The sequence below is a fragment of the Populus trichocarpa genome, chromosome 9 (assembly GCF_000002775.5).
Source record: "Populus trichocarpa isolate Nisqually-1 chromosome 9, P.trichocarpa_v4.1, whole genome shotgun sequence".
NCBI classification, from domain to species: Eukaryota; Viridiplantae; Streptophyta; class Magnoliopsida; order Malpighiales; family Salicaceae; genus Populus; species Populus trichocarpa.
The window spans coordinates 10,327,456-10,341,029 of NC_037293.2; the positions used below are offsets into that span (position 1 = coordinate 10,327,456).

At 30.4% G+C, this 13,574-nt stretch overlaps 1 protein-coding gene across 1 annotated transcript; it reads left to right on the forward strand.

Moving 5' to 3' along the window:
- Positions 1–7,984: 7,984 nt before the first annotated feature.
- Positions 7,985–11,802, forward strand: LOC18102152 (endoglucanase 24). The gene is made up of 4 exons (XM_006379200.3): positions 7,985–8,610; positions 10,027–10,326; positions 10,690–10,851; positions 10,935–11,802. The coding sequence occupies exons 1-4, from the start codon at positions 8,191–8,193 to the stop codon at positions 11,541–11,543; spliced, it is 1,491 nt and encodes a 496-aa protein (XP_006379262.1). The 5' UTR covers positions 7,985–8,190; the 3' UTR covers positions 11,544–11,802.
- Positions 11,803–13,574: the final 1,772 nt, after the last annotated feature.

Below are 13,574 nucleotides of genomic sequence, written 5' to 3' on the forward strand. Positions count from 1 at the left end.
TGAATCTAATCATGAATTTGATACTGATCCAATAAAAGACAAAATATAAAAAATAATAAAGCAAATCTTTTTTTTAAAAGGGTACAAATAATAATAATTATAAAACATTAGCAATTTTATAATTACACTATTCTAATAAATAGTAACACACACACCCACATACACACTTTACCTTGAGGTTTTTTTCCAAATAAAAGGCTAAAACAGTATTGCTTTTAATGTCTCTTGATTTAGAAAAGGCTGCGAACAGGTTTCGAGGCCCACTTATCATGGCCTAGTAGAGCCCAGCCATGTACTTAGATCCGGCCCAGCAAATTAATGATCACTTTAGTTATAATGACAGTTGAGTTTAAGTGAGTAAGCCCTAGACATGTTAGCTCGGCCGCTGCGAGTTTAAGAAAAAAATTATGATATTTAAATTATAACTACCGGATATTTATGATTTATAAGAAAATAAACACACACAAAAAAAAAAAATCTGATCCCAAGAAGAAATGATAAAAATCGTCTCTCCTATTAAAAAAATATTTTTAAATTTTATCTCTTATGTTTATCTCTCTTCTTTATATTTATATCTCTTATGCAGTAAGTATTTATTAGTTACAGCTTACTCTTGGGTTTACTTCTCATGTTATTATTCCAATACATATGTTTAGTGGTGGATTATTCAATTACTTGTGTACTTTTCAGATTCCCGTTTTTAAATTAAAAATAGTTTTATACTTTTGTTTCATATGTCTACCTGGCAACACGGGTCCTTGTTTTTCTTTTTGGTTACGACAATAATTATTCAACTTAATATTTTTTTAGGATATATATATAATTGTTTTTTCTGGAAACTGTAATATCGGGCTTCAATATTTGATTATTGATAGACCAATAATTTATTAGCCCATCCCAAATTATGTCGGGTCAGTTCGGAAGTGTGTTTTGGTTTGTAAATCATGGGCTGGGATTTTGCATTTCACAATGAGAACCGGATAGCTGCAGTTTAATAGTGTGTTTGGAAACGAGTATAATTTATATATTTTTAAATTTTGATTTTTTTTGTTAAATTTTTTTTAGATTGATTTGATATGCTAATATAAAAAATAATTTTAAAAAATAATAAAAATTATTTTACTATATTTCTAAATAAAAATTATTTTAAATGCAATCCCTGCTACAATTTTAAATAGATGTTAACAAACAGAAATTAACAACTACTCTAAAACGCGTAGGTTTTTCACTGTAGCAGTTTGTTTTTTTTTTTTTGGCTTTTGTTTCTTCTTCTTTTTTTTTACATGTTTTTTTTCTCTTTTTTTTTTACCCAAAATTGACTTCTTCTTCTTTTTTTTCTTTTTTTTAATTTTTTTTTCAAAATTATCTTTGCTAATTTTTTTAAATATTGAGCTGGTTGAAAATTTAACTATGTAGTTTTTTTCTTTAAAACATTGTGGATTGCTATAATATTCTCATACATTGTTTTTTTTTTCTTTTTATTATTTTTTTTTTCAAAATGGTCTTTGTAGATTTTATTTTTTTATATTAAGTTGGTTGAGAATTTAGCTTTGTAGTTTTTTTTTAAAAAAATTGCTACAGTGGTTCCCCTGTATAGTTTTTGTTTTGCTGCAATGTTTCCCCAAGTATTTTTTTTTTAAAATTATCTTTATCGAATTTATTTTTTTAATATTGAGCTGGTTGATAATCTAGCTTTAGCTTTCCCCACGTGTTTTTTTATTGTTTTTATTTGTTTTTCTTTTTTTTCAAAATTGTCATTTTTTACATATTTTCTTTTTTTTTGTTTTGTTTTTTTCAGAATTATTTTTGTTGATTTTTTTTTTACTATTGAGCTGGTTGATCATCTAGCTTTAGCTTTCCCCACGTGTTTTTTTATTGTTTTTCTTTTTTTTCAAAATTGTCATTTTTTACATATTTTCTTTTTTTTGTTTTGTTTTTTTCAGAATTATTTTTGTTGATTTTTTTTTTACTATTGAGCTAGTTGAAAATTTAGTTTTTTAGTTTTTTCTTTAAAACACTATAGTTTTCCCCACGTGTTTTTTTTGTTCGCTTTTGTTTCCTTTTTTTTCATGTTTTTTTTTTCATTTTTTTAACCCAAAACTGATTTTTTTTTGTTGAAAATAATCTTTGTCGATTTTATTTTTATATATTGAGCTGGTTGAGAACTTAGTTTTGTAGCTTTTTTCAAAAAAACAAAAACACTATGGATTGCTACAGTGTTTTCCTTACATGGTTTTTGTTTGGCTGCAGTGTTTCTCCCACATGTTTTTTTTTTAAATTATTTTTGTCGAATTTATTTTTTCAATATTGAGTTGGTTGAGAATTTAGCTTTAGTTTTAGCTTTCCCCATGTTTTTTTTTAATTTTTTAAATTTTTTCCCAAAATTGTCTTTCTTCTTTATATATATATTTTTTCATAATTATTTTTGTTGATTTTATTTTTTTACTATTAAGCTGATTGAAAATTTAGTTTTTTAATTTTTTTCTTTAAAACACTAGATTGCTATAGTGTTTCTCTATATGGTTTTTTATTAAATAATTTTTTTTTCAGAATTATCTTTGTCGATTTTATTTTTTTCATATTAAGCTGATTGAGAATTTAGCTTTGTAGTTATTTAAAACACTATAGATTGCTATAATGTTTTCCCACATGATTTTTGCCTTGCTACAGTGTTTCCCCACATGTTTTTTTAATCGATGTTTTTTTTCCAAATATGTTTTTGTTAAATTTATTTTTTTCATACTGAGCCGGTTGACAATTTAGTTTTTTTTTCCTTAAAACATCATTGATTGCTACAGTTTTTCCATATGATTTTTTTTAATGTTTTTTTTTTTAAATTGTCTTTGTCGTTTTTATTGCTTTTAATATTGAGCTGGTTAAAAATTACAACTGTAAATTTTCTCATGGAACACTATAGATTGTTATAGTGTTTCCCTGTATGTTTTTTTTCCTTTCATTTTTTTTTATATTTGTTAAAATTATCTTTGTTGATTTTTTTTAATATTGAGCTGGTTGATAATTATAATTGTATATTTCCTCACAAAACACTATAGATTGCTACAGTGTTTTCTTAAATGATTTTAATATTGAGCTGGTTGAAAATTTAACCTTAACTTTCCCCACATTTTTTTTCCATTTTTTTATTTTTTGCTTTTTTTTCTTCCAAAATTGTCATTTTTTTTTCATTTTTTTTGTTTTTTTTTCATAATTAATTTTGTTTTTTTAATATTAAACTGGTTGAGAATATAGTTTTGTAGTTTTTTTTTAAAATATTGTGGATGATAATAGTTTTTTTTATATAATTTTTTTCATAAATTCATGATAATACATAAACATGTCATAAGCTCGCGGCATCGGACGGGCATGGCACCTAGTAACACCTAGAGAGCGAGAGAACAGACATGTAAAGCAAAAAAGGCAAAACGAGCCAGCTACTTGAAAGCTTAAGCAAGCGATTTCTTTCTTGTGACTGGCAAAGTTATGTCCTAAAAAAACAATTTAACTGTGACAAAAGTCACCCGTTGCACGGAAAAAGCTTAGGTAAAATTACTAAAATATTATAAAGTAACCCTTTTACTTGTACGGGTACAGACCGTACAGTGAAAGAAAGAAAGCATTGCTTATTCATGAAGGCAGTTGTTTCAGTTGCAAGTTACAGATTTGTAGCCCTTGAAATTCTCAAGGATTCGGGTATCCCTGACCCAATCATTGATTATGGACTGTCGTGGCATGTAAATTGCAGTTATTTTTAAAAATAATTTTTATCAAAAAAATATTAATATCAACATATTAAAAAAATTTAATAACAAAAATGTAATTTTAAAAAAGAAAAAATGAATTTTGACTGCTCTTTATTTATACCACAATTCCAATAAAAGGTTTATTGGCTATTATGCAGTATACTGTGCTTCTTACTGAATTCCATGATCACACGACAAGAAACAAAAAAATAAAAGAAAAGGAATTTTTTTTTATTAACGTGGGTGTTCGGGTCAGCTTGCGTACATCTCGACTAATTTTATGGGCCCTGAAATTAATGACAATGTAAATTTTCAGTGACTATCATATTAATAACCACAAAACTCGAATCTGGAACCACATAAGAAGTAAAGGAAAAAAAATTACTAGGATCAGTGGTAGTTGGACCAGCAGTTGACTTGGTAATTAAGCTGGGTTTTATTTTGATTTATTTTACTTGCAATTTAGTTAATCTAATTAAATTCGAGTGAGACTCATTAAGATTAATTCCAACATTATTTTCTTTCATGAATGATTGGTTGATTTTTGTACCGCTGGCAATGTAGTCGCTTGTCCCGAAAGAATTTTGGTAAATTAATCACGAAGTTTCCACTAAATTATCTCTACCTCCAACCAAAAAGGTTATACTGACATCAAAGCATCCGCCTAACTGTTAGCCAATACAGTTAGAAAAAGAAAGCAATATCAATGCAATGGCTGACGAGACAGGGCAAAGGCAGTTTTTTTTTAGAGTATGGTTGGAAAATATTTTTTATTTAAAAATATATTAAAATAATAATTTTTTTATTTTTAAAAAATTATTTTTAATATTAATGTATCAAAATAATTTAAAAATACAAAATAAAATATTAATTTAAAATAAAATAAAATAAAATAAAATAAAATATTTTTAAAAATATTTTTGAAATGTAAAAACAAACGGCAAACAATTTCAAAGCATTCAAAGTTTCCCTTGGACCCCAGCAATTCCTCGAAGATTAAAAAACATCGTCGTGACTATCATTAGCACATTTTAAGTGTTGAATTAATGATTTTATGTTTAAAAAATAATTTTTTAAAATTTTAATTTTAATGTAAAGATATTAAAAATAATTTTTTTAAAATAAAAAATATTTTAATTTATTTTCAATAAAAAAAATACATTATCTCAAAATAATTACTAAATAGTCAGGCTCAGCAACCCAACACTGTTGCAAAAACTTGCTTATATCAACTTCTTTTCAATTTTTTTTTTTCAATCCTTATCTTGTCAGCGCCACATCAGTAAAACCAATCATAGTCGGGCTATAAGACAAGCCATCATCTTGTCTTCTCTGCTTTGAATTTGGTATAATTTAATTTTCCAATAAAAAATGCACTTGTTTTTAATTTGAGAGAAACGAGAAGAGACGCCAAATACCACTCGACACAAGCACCGTCTCCAAGTAGCCCGTGACAAGGGGATAAGAATCTGGGTAATACAAACAAGGCCTCCTACCCCTTTGATCCTCTGCTTTTCAACATGCTCCGAATCTTTGGCCTGCCGGATTACTTTAACCTTCTCGAATCAACACTTTACTTCCAATCAACACTACCACTTCTCCAATCTCTCTCGGCTTGCGTGTGTGCACACGAGCAAAAACCAAGTCTTTTTTTAAAAAAAATCGTTTAAAATATAGGTTTAGTATGTGTTTGGTGTGATGCTAACTTTTGCGGTTATGTTTTTAAAAAATAATTTTAGTTATGATTTTTTTTTAAAAAAATCACATGTTTGGTTAAGGATATTGTGAAATAAATTTTTATATGTAAAATAAATAAAAAGTAGTATTTATGAATAAAAATCTTTTTAATTTAGTTTTTATAAAATTAAAGTTTGAAAAACAATTACGTGTAGGGCTGAATATAAAAAACAGAAAATTAGATGATTAACCGAATAGTTTTTCTGTGACGGGATAAAAACAAAAATTATCACAATACTAAAAAAATCTCTTGAAAAACATGTATGGATTTTGCACGTAAAATAAATAATAAAACATATATCCATAAATAAAAAACAAAATTATAAAGTAGCCATGTGTGAAGTTTAGTCCTAAAAACAAAACCTATCTAGTTAACAAAACGAATTTTTCTACGTGGTTTGATAAAGAGAAAAAGTTACCATAATAACAAATGATGGTGTCTATATTTGGTTTCTCTATCTCGAAGTCAAAATTGCCATCTCCTTCCAATTTCCAATTCAGAGGGAACATGCCACTGATTAATCAGCTATGGGGAGAGTTATTTATTAACCTCAAACTATATTAATCCTATCACACTGCTTAAAGTTTTGGAGTTTTTTTTTACGAACTCGATGCTTCCCTTGCATTGCATGATGAAATCTGGTTTGCGTTCTTTTGGCAACAAATATTTCTATTTGTTTTTTAATTTTAAAAATATTTTTTAAAAAATTTAAATTTATTTTATTTTTTCTTTACTTTAAATTAATATATTTTTAGTATTTTCAGATTATTTTGATATACTGTTATAAAAAATAATTTTTAAAACATAAAAAATAGTATTTTAATATATTTTTAAATAATCACAACCACCTTTTCAAATAAGATTAGTTTGCTGCACACTTTTCATATTAAGAGCCTAACTAAAATGGTTTCATATCAAGGACGAGCCACCGTATTCAATTGTAGATAAGGCAGGAGGGATACACACACACCAACTAAGACCATAACTAGTCGAGTGAGGAAAGAATTGGATGAATTGCCATCATCTATAGACTTCCCTATTATTTATAATCCATAGTTTGAACAAATAAAGAAAATTGTAGACTAGTTTTATCACATCCTATCTGGGTCAACATTCAGGAACAATTTCAATTGTTACACATACCAGTGTCGATGGCTCAAGGACATGGAGATGCAAGAGTGCAAAGAGCTAGACATTTTAAGGTAGATGTGAGTATAATAACAGTTATTTTATAAATTATTTTTTGTTTAAAAATATATTAAAATAATATTTTTTTATTTTTAAAAAATTATTTTTAATATCAACAAATCAAAACAATAAAAAAAAATAAAAAAAACAATTTTAAATAAAATAAAATTTAAATTTTACATATTATTCTTATATACAATACCAAACACCCCCGAACTAATTTTTTGGAGCTTCGAAAGCCTTTCTTCACTTTCTTGACCGCTGCAATTGAGAGTGCCCTCAACTTCCCATTCGCTGAAAGTATAGATCAGTCCATGTACTTCCTTCATTTTCGTAGTCACTTTTTTAATTATTGTAGAGGCCATGACATTAAAAAAAGAAGAAGAAGAAGCCACCGGAATTATTTTTGTCCATGCACTACGCCCTCACACTGGTGTGTACATGTGAAGCAAACAGCCTCAGTCGTCCTCGTCAGTGTCGGCGCTTATACACTCCCCATCCCCTTCTCCCGTGACAGCACCTCCCTTTAATCTAGCGGGTTTTTGGTGTGTTCGGTCCCTTTATTCTTAATATTGTCTGAGCTTGATCCCTCTACTTATATTTATCCCAATGACATTCTCTTACTCTTTATTTTGTTATCAATCGATCCTTCCGTCAACGACGATGTTAAATTGGGCTGTTAGATGCAGTCAAGTTCTTAAGATAAAATGAGTATAGCTGTGAGATTTAACACAATTATTAATTAAATAATTGTGTTTGAGTATATCTAGACAGGTTATGTTTGAGTATATAACATAATTCTTATGGAAAATATTTTTTCTTGTCTTGATAATTCTGTGAGAAAAATCTAAATCAGCTGCTATTTAGTTATTTTATTATAATTTAACTCGTATTTTATGAAGTTATATATCTTTGTAAATAAAAGGTGAATAATTAATGATACGTATATGTGTGTGTATATATATACATTATGAACCAATAACATATGCACTAGTTGAGTTATTTGTATTTATATATTATTTATTTGAAAAAAACATATTTATATTACAAAAATAAAAAAAATTGGCCAGCATATGACCCAACATGACACCATCCTAGTTCATTATCTAAAGTTTTGAGTGTGTTTGAGAGCCTGTTTAAAATTATTTTTTAACGTAAAAATTATTAAAATGATTTTTTTCTTGATAATTTTAATGTGTTAATGTTAATAATAATAATAAATTTTAAAACAATATTTTAATATATAAACTATCTTAAAAACATCATACAATACAATCAAACATTCAAACATAGACCGAATTTGAATGAGAAGACCCCCTTCACATCTCTAGAGGTAGGGGATGGCATCGTAACAAATAAAAAAAGGACCAAAATAAGATAAATTGATAACAAAAAGGACCAAATGCACCATTAAATCTATAAAAGCAAACTAGAACCTTAAACCCGAGCACCACAAAGGCAACAGCCCAAAACACCTATATATACTTTTACAGGCAACCAGCACCAAAACCCACCTCTACCACCATGAACAACCTCCCCCGCATCCATTACTTTCTTCTTCTCGCCACACTACTCACTCAACTACCCTTGTTTCAGTCAAGCTACCATGAGTACCAAGAAGCATTATCAAAATCCATTCTTTTCTTCGAGGGTCAAAGGTCAGGCTACTTGCCACAAGACCAGCGTGTAACTTGGCGTGCTAACTCAGGGCTAAGTGATGGATGGACATACAACACAGAACTGACCGGTGGCTACTATGATGCCGGGGATAATGTCAAGTTTGGCTTCCCCATGGCATTTACAACTACAATGTTGTCTTGGAGTGTGATTGAATTTGGAGATTTAATGCCTCCAAATGAATTGAGAAATAGCTTAGTCGCCATTCGCTGGGCCACTGATTATCTGCTCAAGACAGTTTCTCAGCCTAACCGGATTTTTGTTCAGGTAAGTCACTAGTGGCATAACACTATAGCTCGCTCTCTCCTTTCGTTTTTTTTTGGTAATGCTAGAGGGGTGGTTTCGTAATATTTGGATTGGGGGTGGGGGTGGTTTGGGGAGGAGGGGTGTGTGAGTTAGTTGGGGTGTGGTTGAAGTAATCAGGAAGTAAGTGAAGAAATGAGGGTAATTTGGCCAAATTGTTTAAAGCATTAAAGCGTAGTCCACGGGTTGTTCTGAATTGCCTTTTTGGCCCCCACAAGTCTATCACCGCTGAAGTATCAGGCTTGACTTTATTTTTGTTTAGTACAGAGGGTAATTTTTTTTTAATTTTTTTAATATGTATATATAAAAAATAATTTTTTTTTAAAAAAATATTACTTTAATATATTTCTAATTAAAAATCGCTTTAAAAACTAATTTTAATTATATTCATATACACCCTCTAAACTTTCACTACCTGTATTGCCTTGGAGTGTGTGCTCAACACTTTCTGATTTGGGTTTAAGTTGATAAATTCAAGTACATGGTTAAGAAGTTAACTAAGAGTTTTTGATATTATATAAGGGTTGTATTTTATTTTTTAAAATTTATTTTTAATATTAGATTGCTTTGTCTTGAATTTTTTATTTTGTTACACATATTATTTTCACTCTTTAGCCACATTACATCCTTCAATTGATAATAGATAAATAAATCTACACCACCCATTTATGGTGAAATAGACTTTGCCGCCCTATCATTTATCAAGAGAAAATGTCAGCTCATATTTTCAGTAGCCAACCCTATCTAATTTCCTTTTTTAACAAAGACCATGTGAAAAGTTTATACGGAAACATTCTTGGATTTGTGGTAATTATTTTTATTAATGGAGATGTACGGGTAACTTGAATAACTTGTGCGCATCTCAACTAATCTTATATGTTCTGAAATTAACGGTTATGTAAGCCTCTAGTTGCCTGAGATTTATAAAACTTAAATTGATAATCTCTAAAAATTAAATCTAAAACCTAATCAATTAAGTACATCCTATTTAAATATACCATAATTTTGAGTTAATAGGAGTGGACCATTTCCTTTACAATTTTCATTGCCCTCATCGGCACTGCAACGATGCATGACAGAGCTAGTTTTGTCCGTAAAAGGTCCGTGACTTGTATGGTTCGAGAAATTGGGCCCATCATGCTTATGTTCATGGATGGATGTTGTTTGGAGATGAGAATCTAGCCTCATCTGAATTAACTGTATGTGACTTCACTTTCCTTGACAGGACGTTTGATCTACCATTAGTTTTAAGGACTAATTAAGCCCATACTACTAATTAATTATAATCTAAACATAATATATCTTGTTTTTTTATTTTTTTATTTTGATCATAATAATTTGATTTGGCTGTTTAATTAGTACTCTATTTTTATTCTATAGGTGGGAGATCCACATGCAGACCATAATTGTTGGGAAAGACCGGAAGACATGGATACTCCTAGGACTGTCTATGCCGTGGATGCACCAAACCCGGCATCTGATGTTGCCGGCGAGACTGCGGCAGCTCTGGCAGCCTCGTCTATGGCATTTCGATCGTCGGACCCAGGTTATGCAGAAACATTGTTAAGAAATGCCATTAAGGCCTTCCAATTTGCTGACAGTTATAGAGGAGCTTACAGTGACAACTCCAATATAAGAGATGGTGCATGCCCGTTCTATTGTGATTTTGATGGTTATCAAGTAAGCAGACACCACTTTGATTAATTAGCAGTATGCTATCTACAAGCTATTTTTCCCCCCCTTCCATTATAAGGAAGGATGCAGACTAGGCTTTGTTCACGTGCTATTTATTTCTGCGTTTCAAAAGCGTTTTTGAAAAAAATTAAATTTTTATTTATTTTTTTATTAACTTCTAATTAATATGTTTTTAGTGTTTTCAAATTATTTTGATGTGCTGATATTAAAAATGATTTTTAAAAAATAAAAAAATATCATTGACATGCATTTTGGTATGAAAAGTTATTTGAAAAACAACCACAACCACACTGAAACGAGCATAAGTCGTTTGGCCTGATCATATTCTATTTTGTCTGGTTTCATAAGGATGAGTTGCTATGGGGAGCAGCCTGGCTTAGAAGGGCATCTTCTGATGACACTTACCTTAGTTACTTGCAAAATAATGGCAAGACCCTTGGTGCTGATGACAACATTAATGAGTTTGGCTGGGACAACAAGCATGCTGGTCTTAATGTTCTTGTCTCCAAGGTTAGCGGGAGATTTGACCAAGCTCCCTGATGCACATCAGTTTGTCATTGAGACTTGATATTGTTTTAATTATTGTGCTGTAGGAAGTTCTAGAAGGAAACATGTACTCTCTCCAATCGTACAAAGCATCGGCCGATAGCTTCATGTGCACCCTTATACCTGAATCATCATCCTCGCACATAGAATACAGTCCTGGTGGCCTCATCTACAAGCCAGGAGGGAGCAACCTGCAGCATGCAACAACAATTTCGTTCTTGCTAGTTGCTTATGCAAATTACCTCGAACGAACATCTCAAGCGGTCAACTGTGGAAATGTAAATGTCGGTCCATATTCGCTTCGTCAACAAGCGAAGAGGCAAGTTGATTACATTTTAGGTGATAACCCTATGGGGTTATCATATATGGTCGGATATAGTGATCATTATCCTCAACGGATTCATCACCGTGGCTCGTCGTTGCCGTCGGTTAAGGATCACCCTGAATTTATAGCTTGCAAAGAGGGTTCAGTCTACTTTAATTCATCAAATCCTAACCCTAATGTTCATGTTGGGGCCATTGTGGGGGGACCTAGTCAAGATGATTCGTATGATGATAATCGAGATGATTTTAGAAAGTCCGAGCCAACGACTTATATTAATGCGCCATTTGTTGGCGTGCTCGCTTATTTTGCAGCAAATCCCAATTTTAGTTGAGACAGCCAAGACTCAACTCGGTACATAAGCCAATGCTTATTGGCGTTGGAAAGTAGGAAGAATGTCTCTCATCTTGGCGAAAGCAGCAAGAGTGTAGAGGCTTGTTAGTTGCCGAATTTAAGACATTGGATCACAAAAAGCTCATTGAGAATTTCTAGAAAGTAAGGATGGGAAGATGATCTCGAGATGCAAAATCCCATTGTGGCTACAATTGATCTGAAAAGAGGAAATCAAATTTTCAACTTCTTATTACTAGACTTGCCTAATCTTGCATTTGTTTTTCTCATTTCATTTTGAATTATCTACATGAACATATATAAATTCAATTCCACGGTCAAGCTTTTGATCAATTAATCTTTAAAGATTTGATTGATGGTTAAAAAAGTTTGTTGTCTCCCTATATTCAAACTTGGAGGCCAGAAATAGAAAAAATATTGAATTTTTATTAATATAACAAGCCATTATAAAAAATACATCCTTAAAATTGTTCAAAAAAATCTTAGTCTATGTTGATATTTACATTAACTCGAAGAATAAAAAAAAAATTTCAATCAATTAAAAGGCATGCGATGCGTTTTATTCTATGACTTCATGGAGCTAGGCACCCTTTTACCGATTTTAGCTTGTAAGAATTTAATTCCAGTCTTTAAGGGACGTTGTGTGATGACAAAAGACTTGAGATTTACACAGCAAATCTTGAGTTTGAGTTAGGGCGTGCATCTCTTGTAAGAGCCTGGGATAACTAAAATTTTACTCGCTCACGTGGGCCCACAAAATACGCTTTTCAAAAGATAGGATTTCCTTAAATAAAAAAAAATAAAATTCCGCCCTCGGATAATTTTTGTTCGATTACCATTTTCCTGCTTGTAGCCAACTTTTTTTTTTTTTTTTCCTAACTTCTTAAATGTAAATCCACGATAACAACATTTGGAAAAAATGCACCTATCAAGAAGTTTCTTTCAATCATTTCAGGTTTTTTGTGATTTTGTTGATTAAAACGCGTGGCGTGACTGTGAGGGGGCGAGACATGTTTCCCAGAGTAGGCAAAAGAGGCCAGATGGCCTGATGCCCATTGATTAAGATCATATGAAGAAAGGGTAAGACACTGACAGCTACTTATAAGACAGGCTTATTACATGAGGAGTCTAGTGAGCCAATAAGTTCCTCTTTTACGAACGGTTATACATTAATTTTATGGATCACCGAACAATATTAAAGCTCATTTATTGGCCGAGTACCTGTCATTTTGTTCCCCGTCTACCGTATTTACTGGTTTCACAGCTTGCGGCACCATGGATTCATTGTATATCAAACTATATTTTTAAAATTTTGAATTTTATTTTAAATAATTTTTTTAATATATTTTTAAATTGTTTTGATGTGCTGATATTAAAAATAATTTAAAAAAAAAAATTTTATTTTAATATATTTCTAAATAAAAAACACTTTAAACCACTATTACAGTCTCAAATCAAGCCATCACAGTGAACTTTTATATATATATATATATATATATATATATATATATATATATATATATATATATATGCAAAAACTTTTAGTTTATTTAATTAACAAGAAGGGAAGAAATCTTTGCAAGTCCCATTTTATCTTTAACTAGAGCTGCTGCTGCTTCTTCTTCCCTTTTGATTTGCCAAGGCAAAACCCTTTTCCTTTCTTTTTTTTCTATGTGAAAAATGGTGAAAGATTGTCCACTTTATTAGTGATATAGAGTGATTCATGCTTATTCTATATGTAAATCAAATTCTCAGAAAAGAAACACAAAGTTTTCATTGGTTCTTGTAATAATAACTTGGGCTAAAACACGGTTGAGATTTCTCTTTAATTTTTAACCGATAAACTAAGTTTCGGATTAGCCTGATAGATTACATGTTTGACCGAGCGAATTACAAACCTGAATTTTTCTAATTTAAAACTCAATCAAATCTCCGGATCCCGGTGAACTAATTTAACTGACTAAGTTTTATGTTCTTCTTTGAATCGCTCGAATCATTGGGCTTAATACAAGAT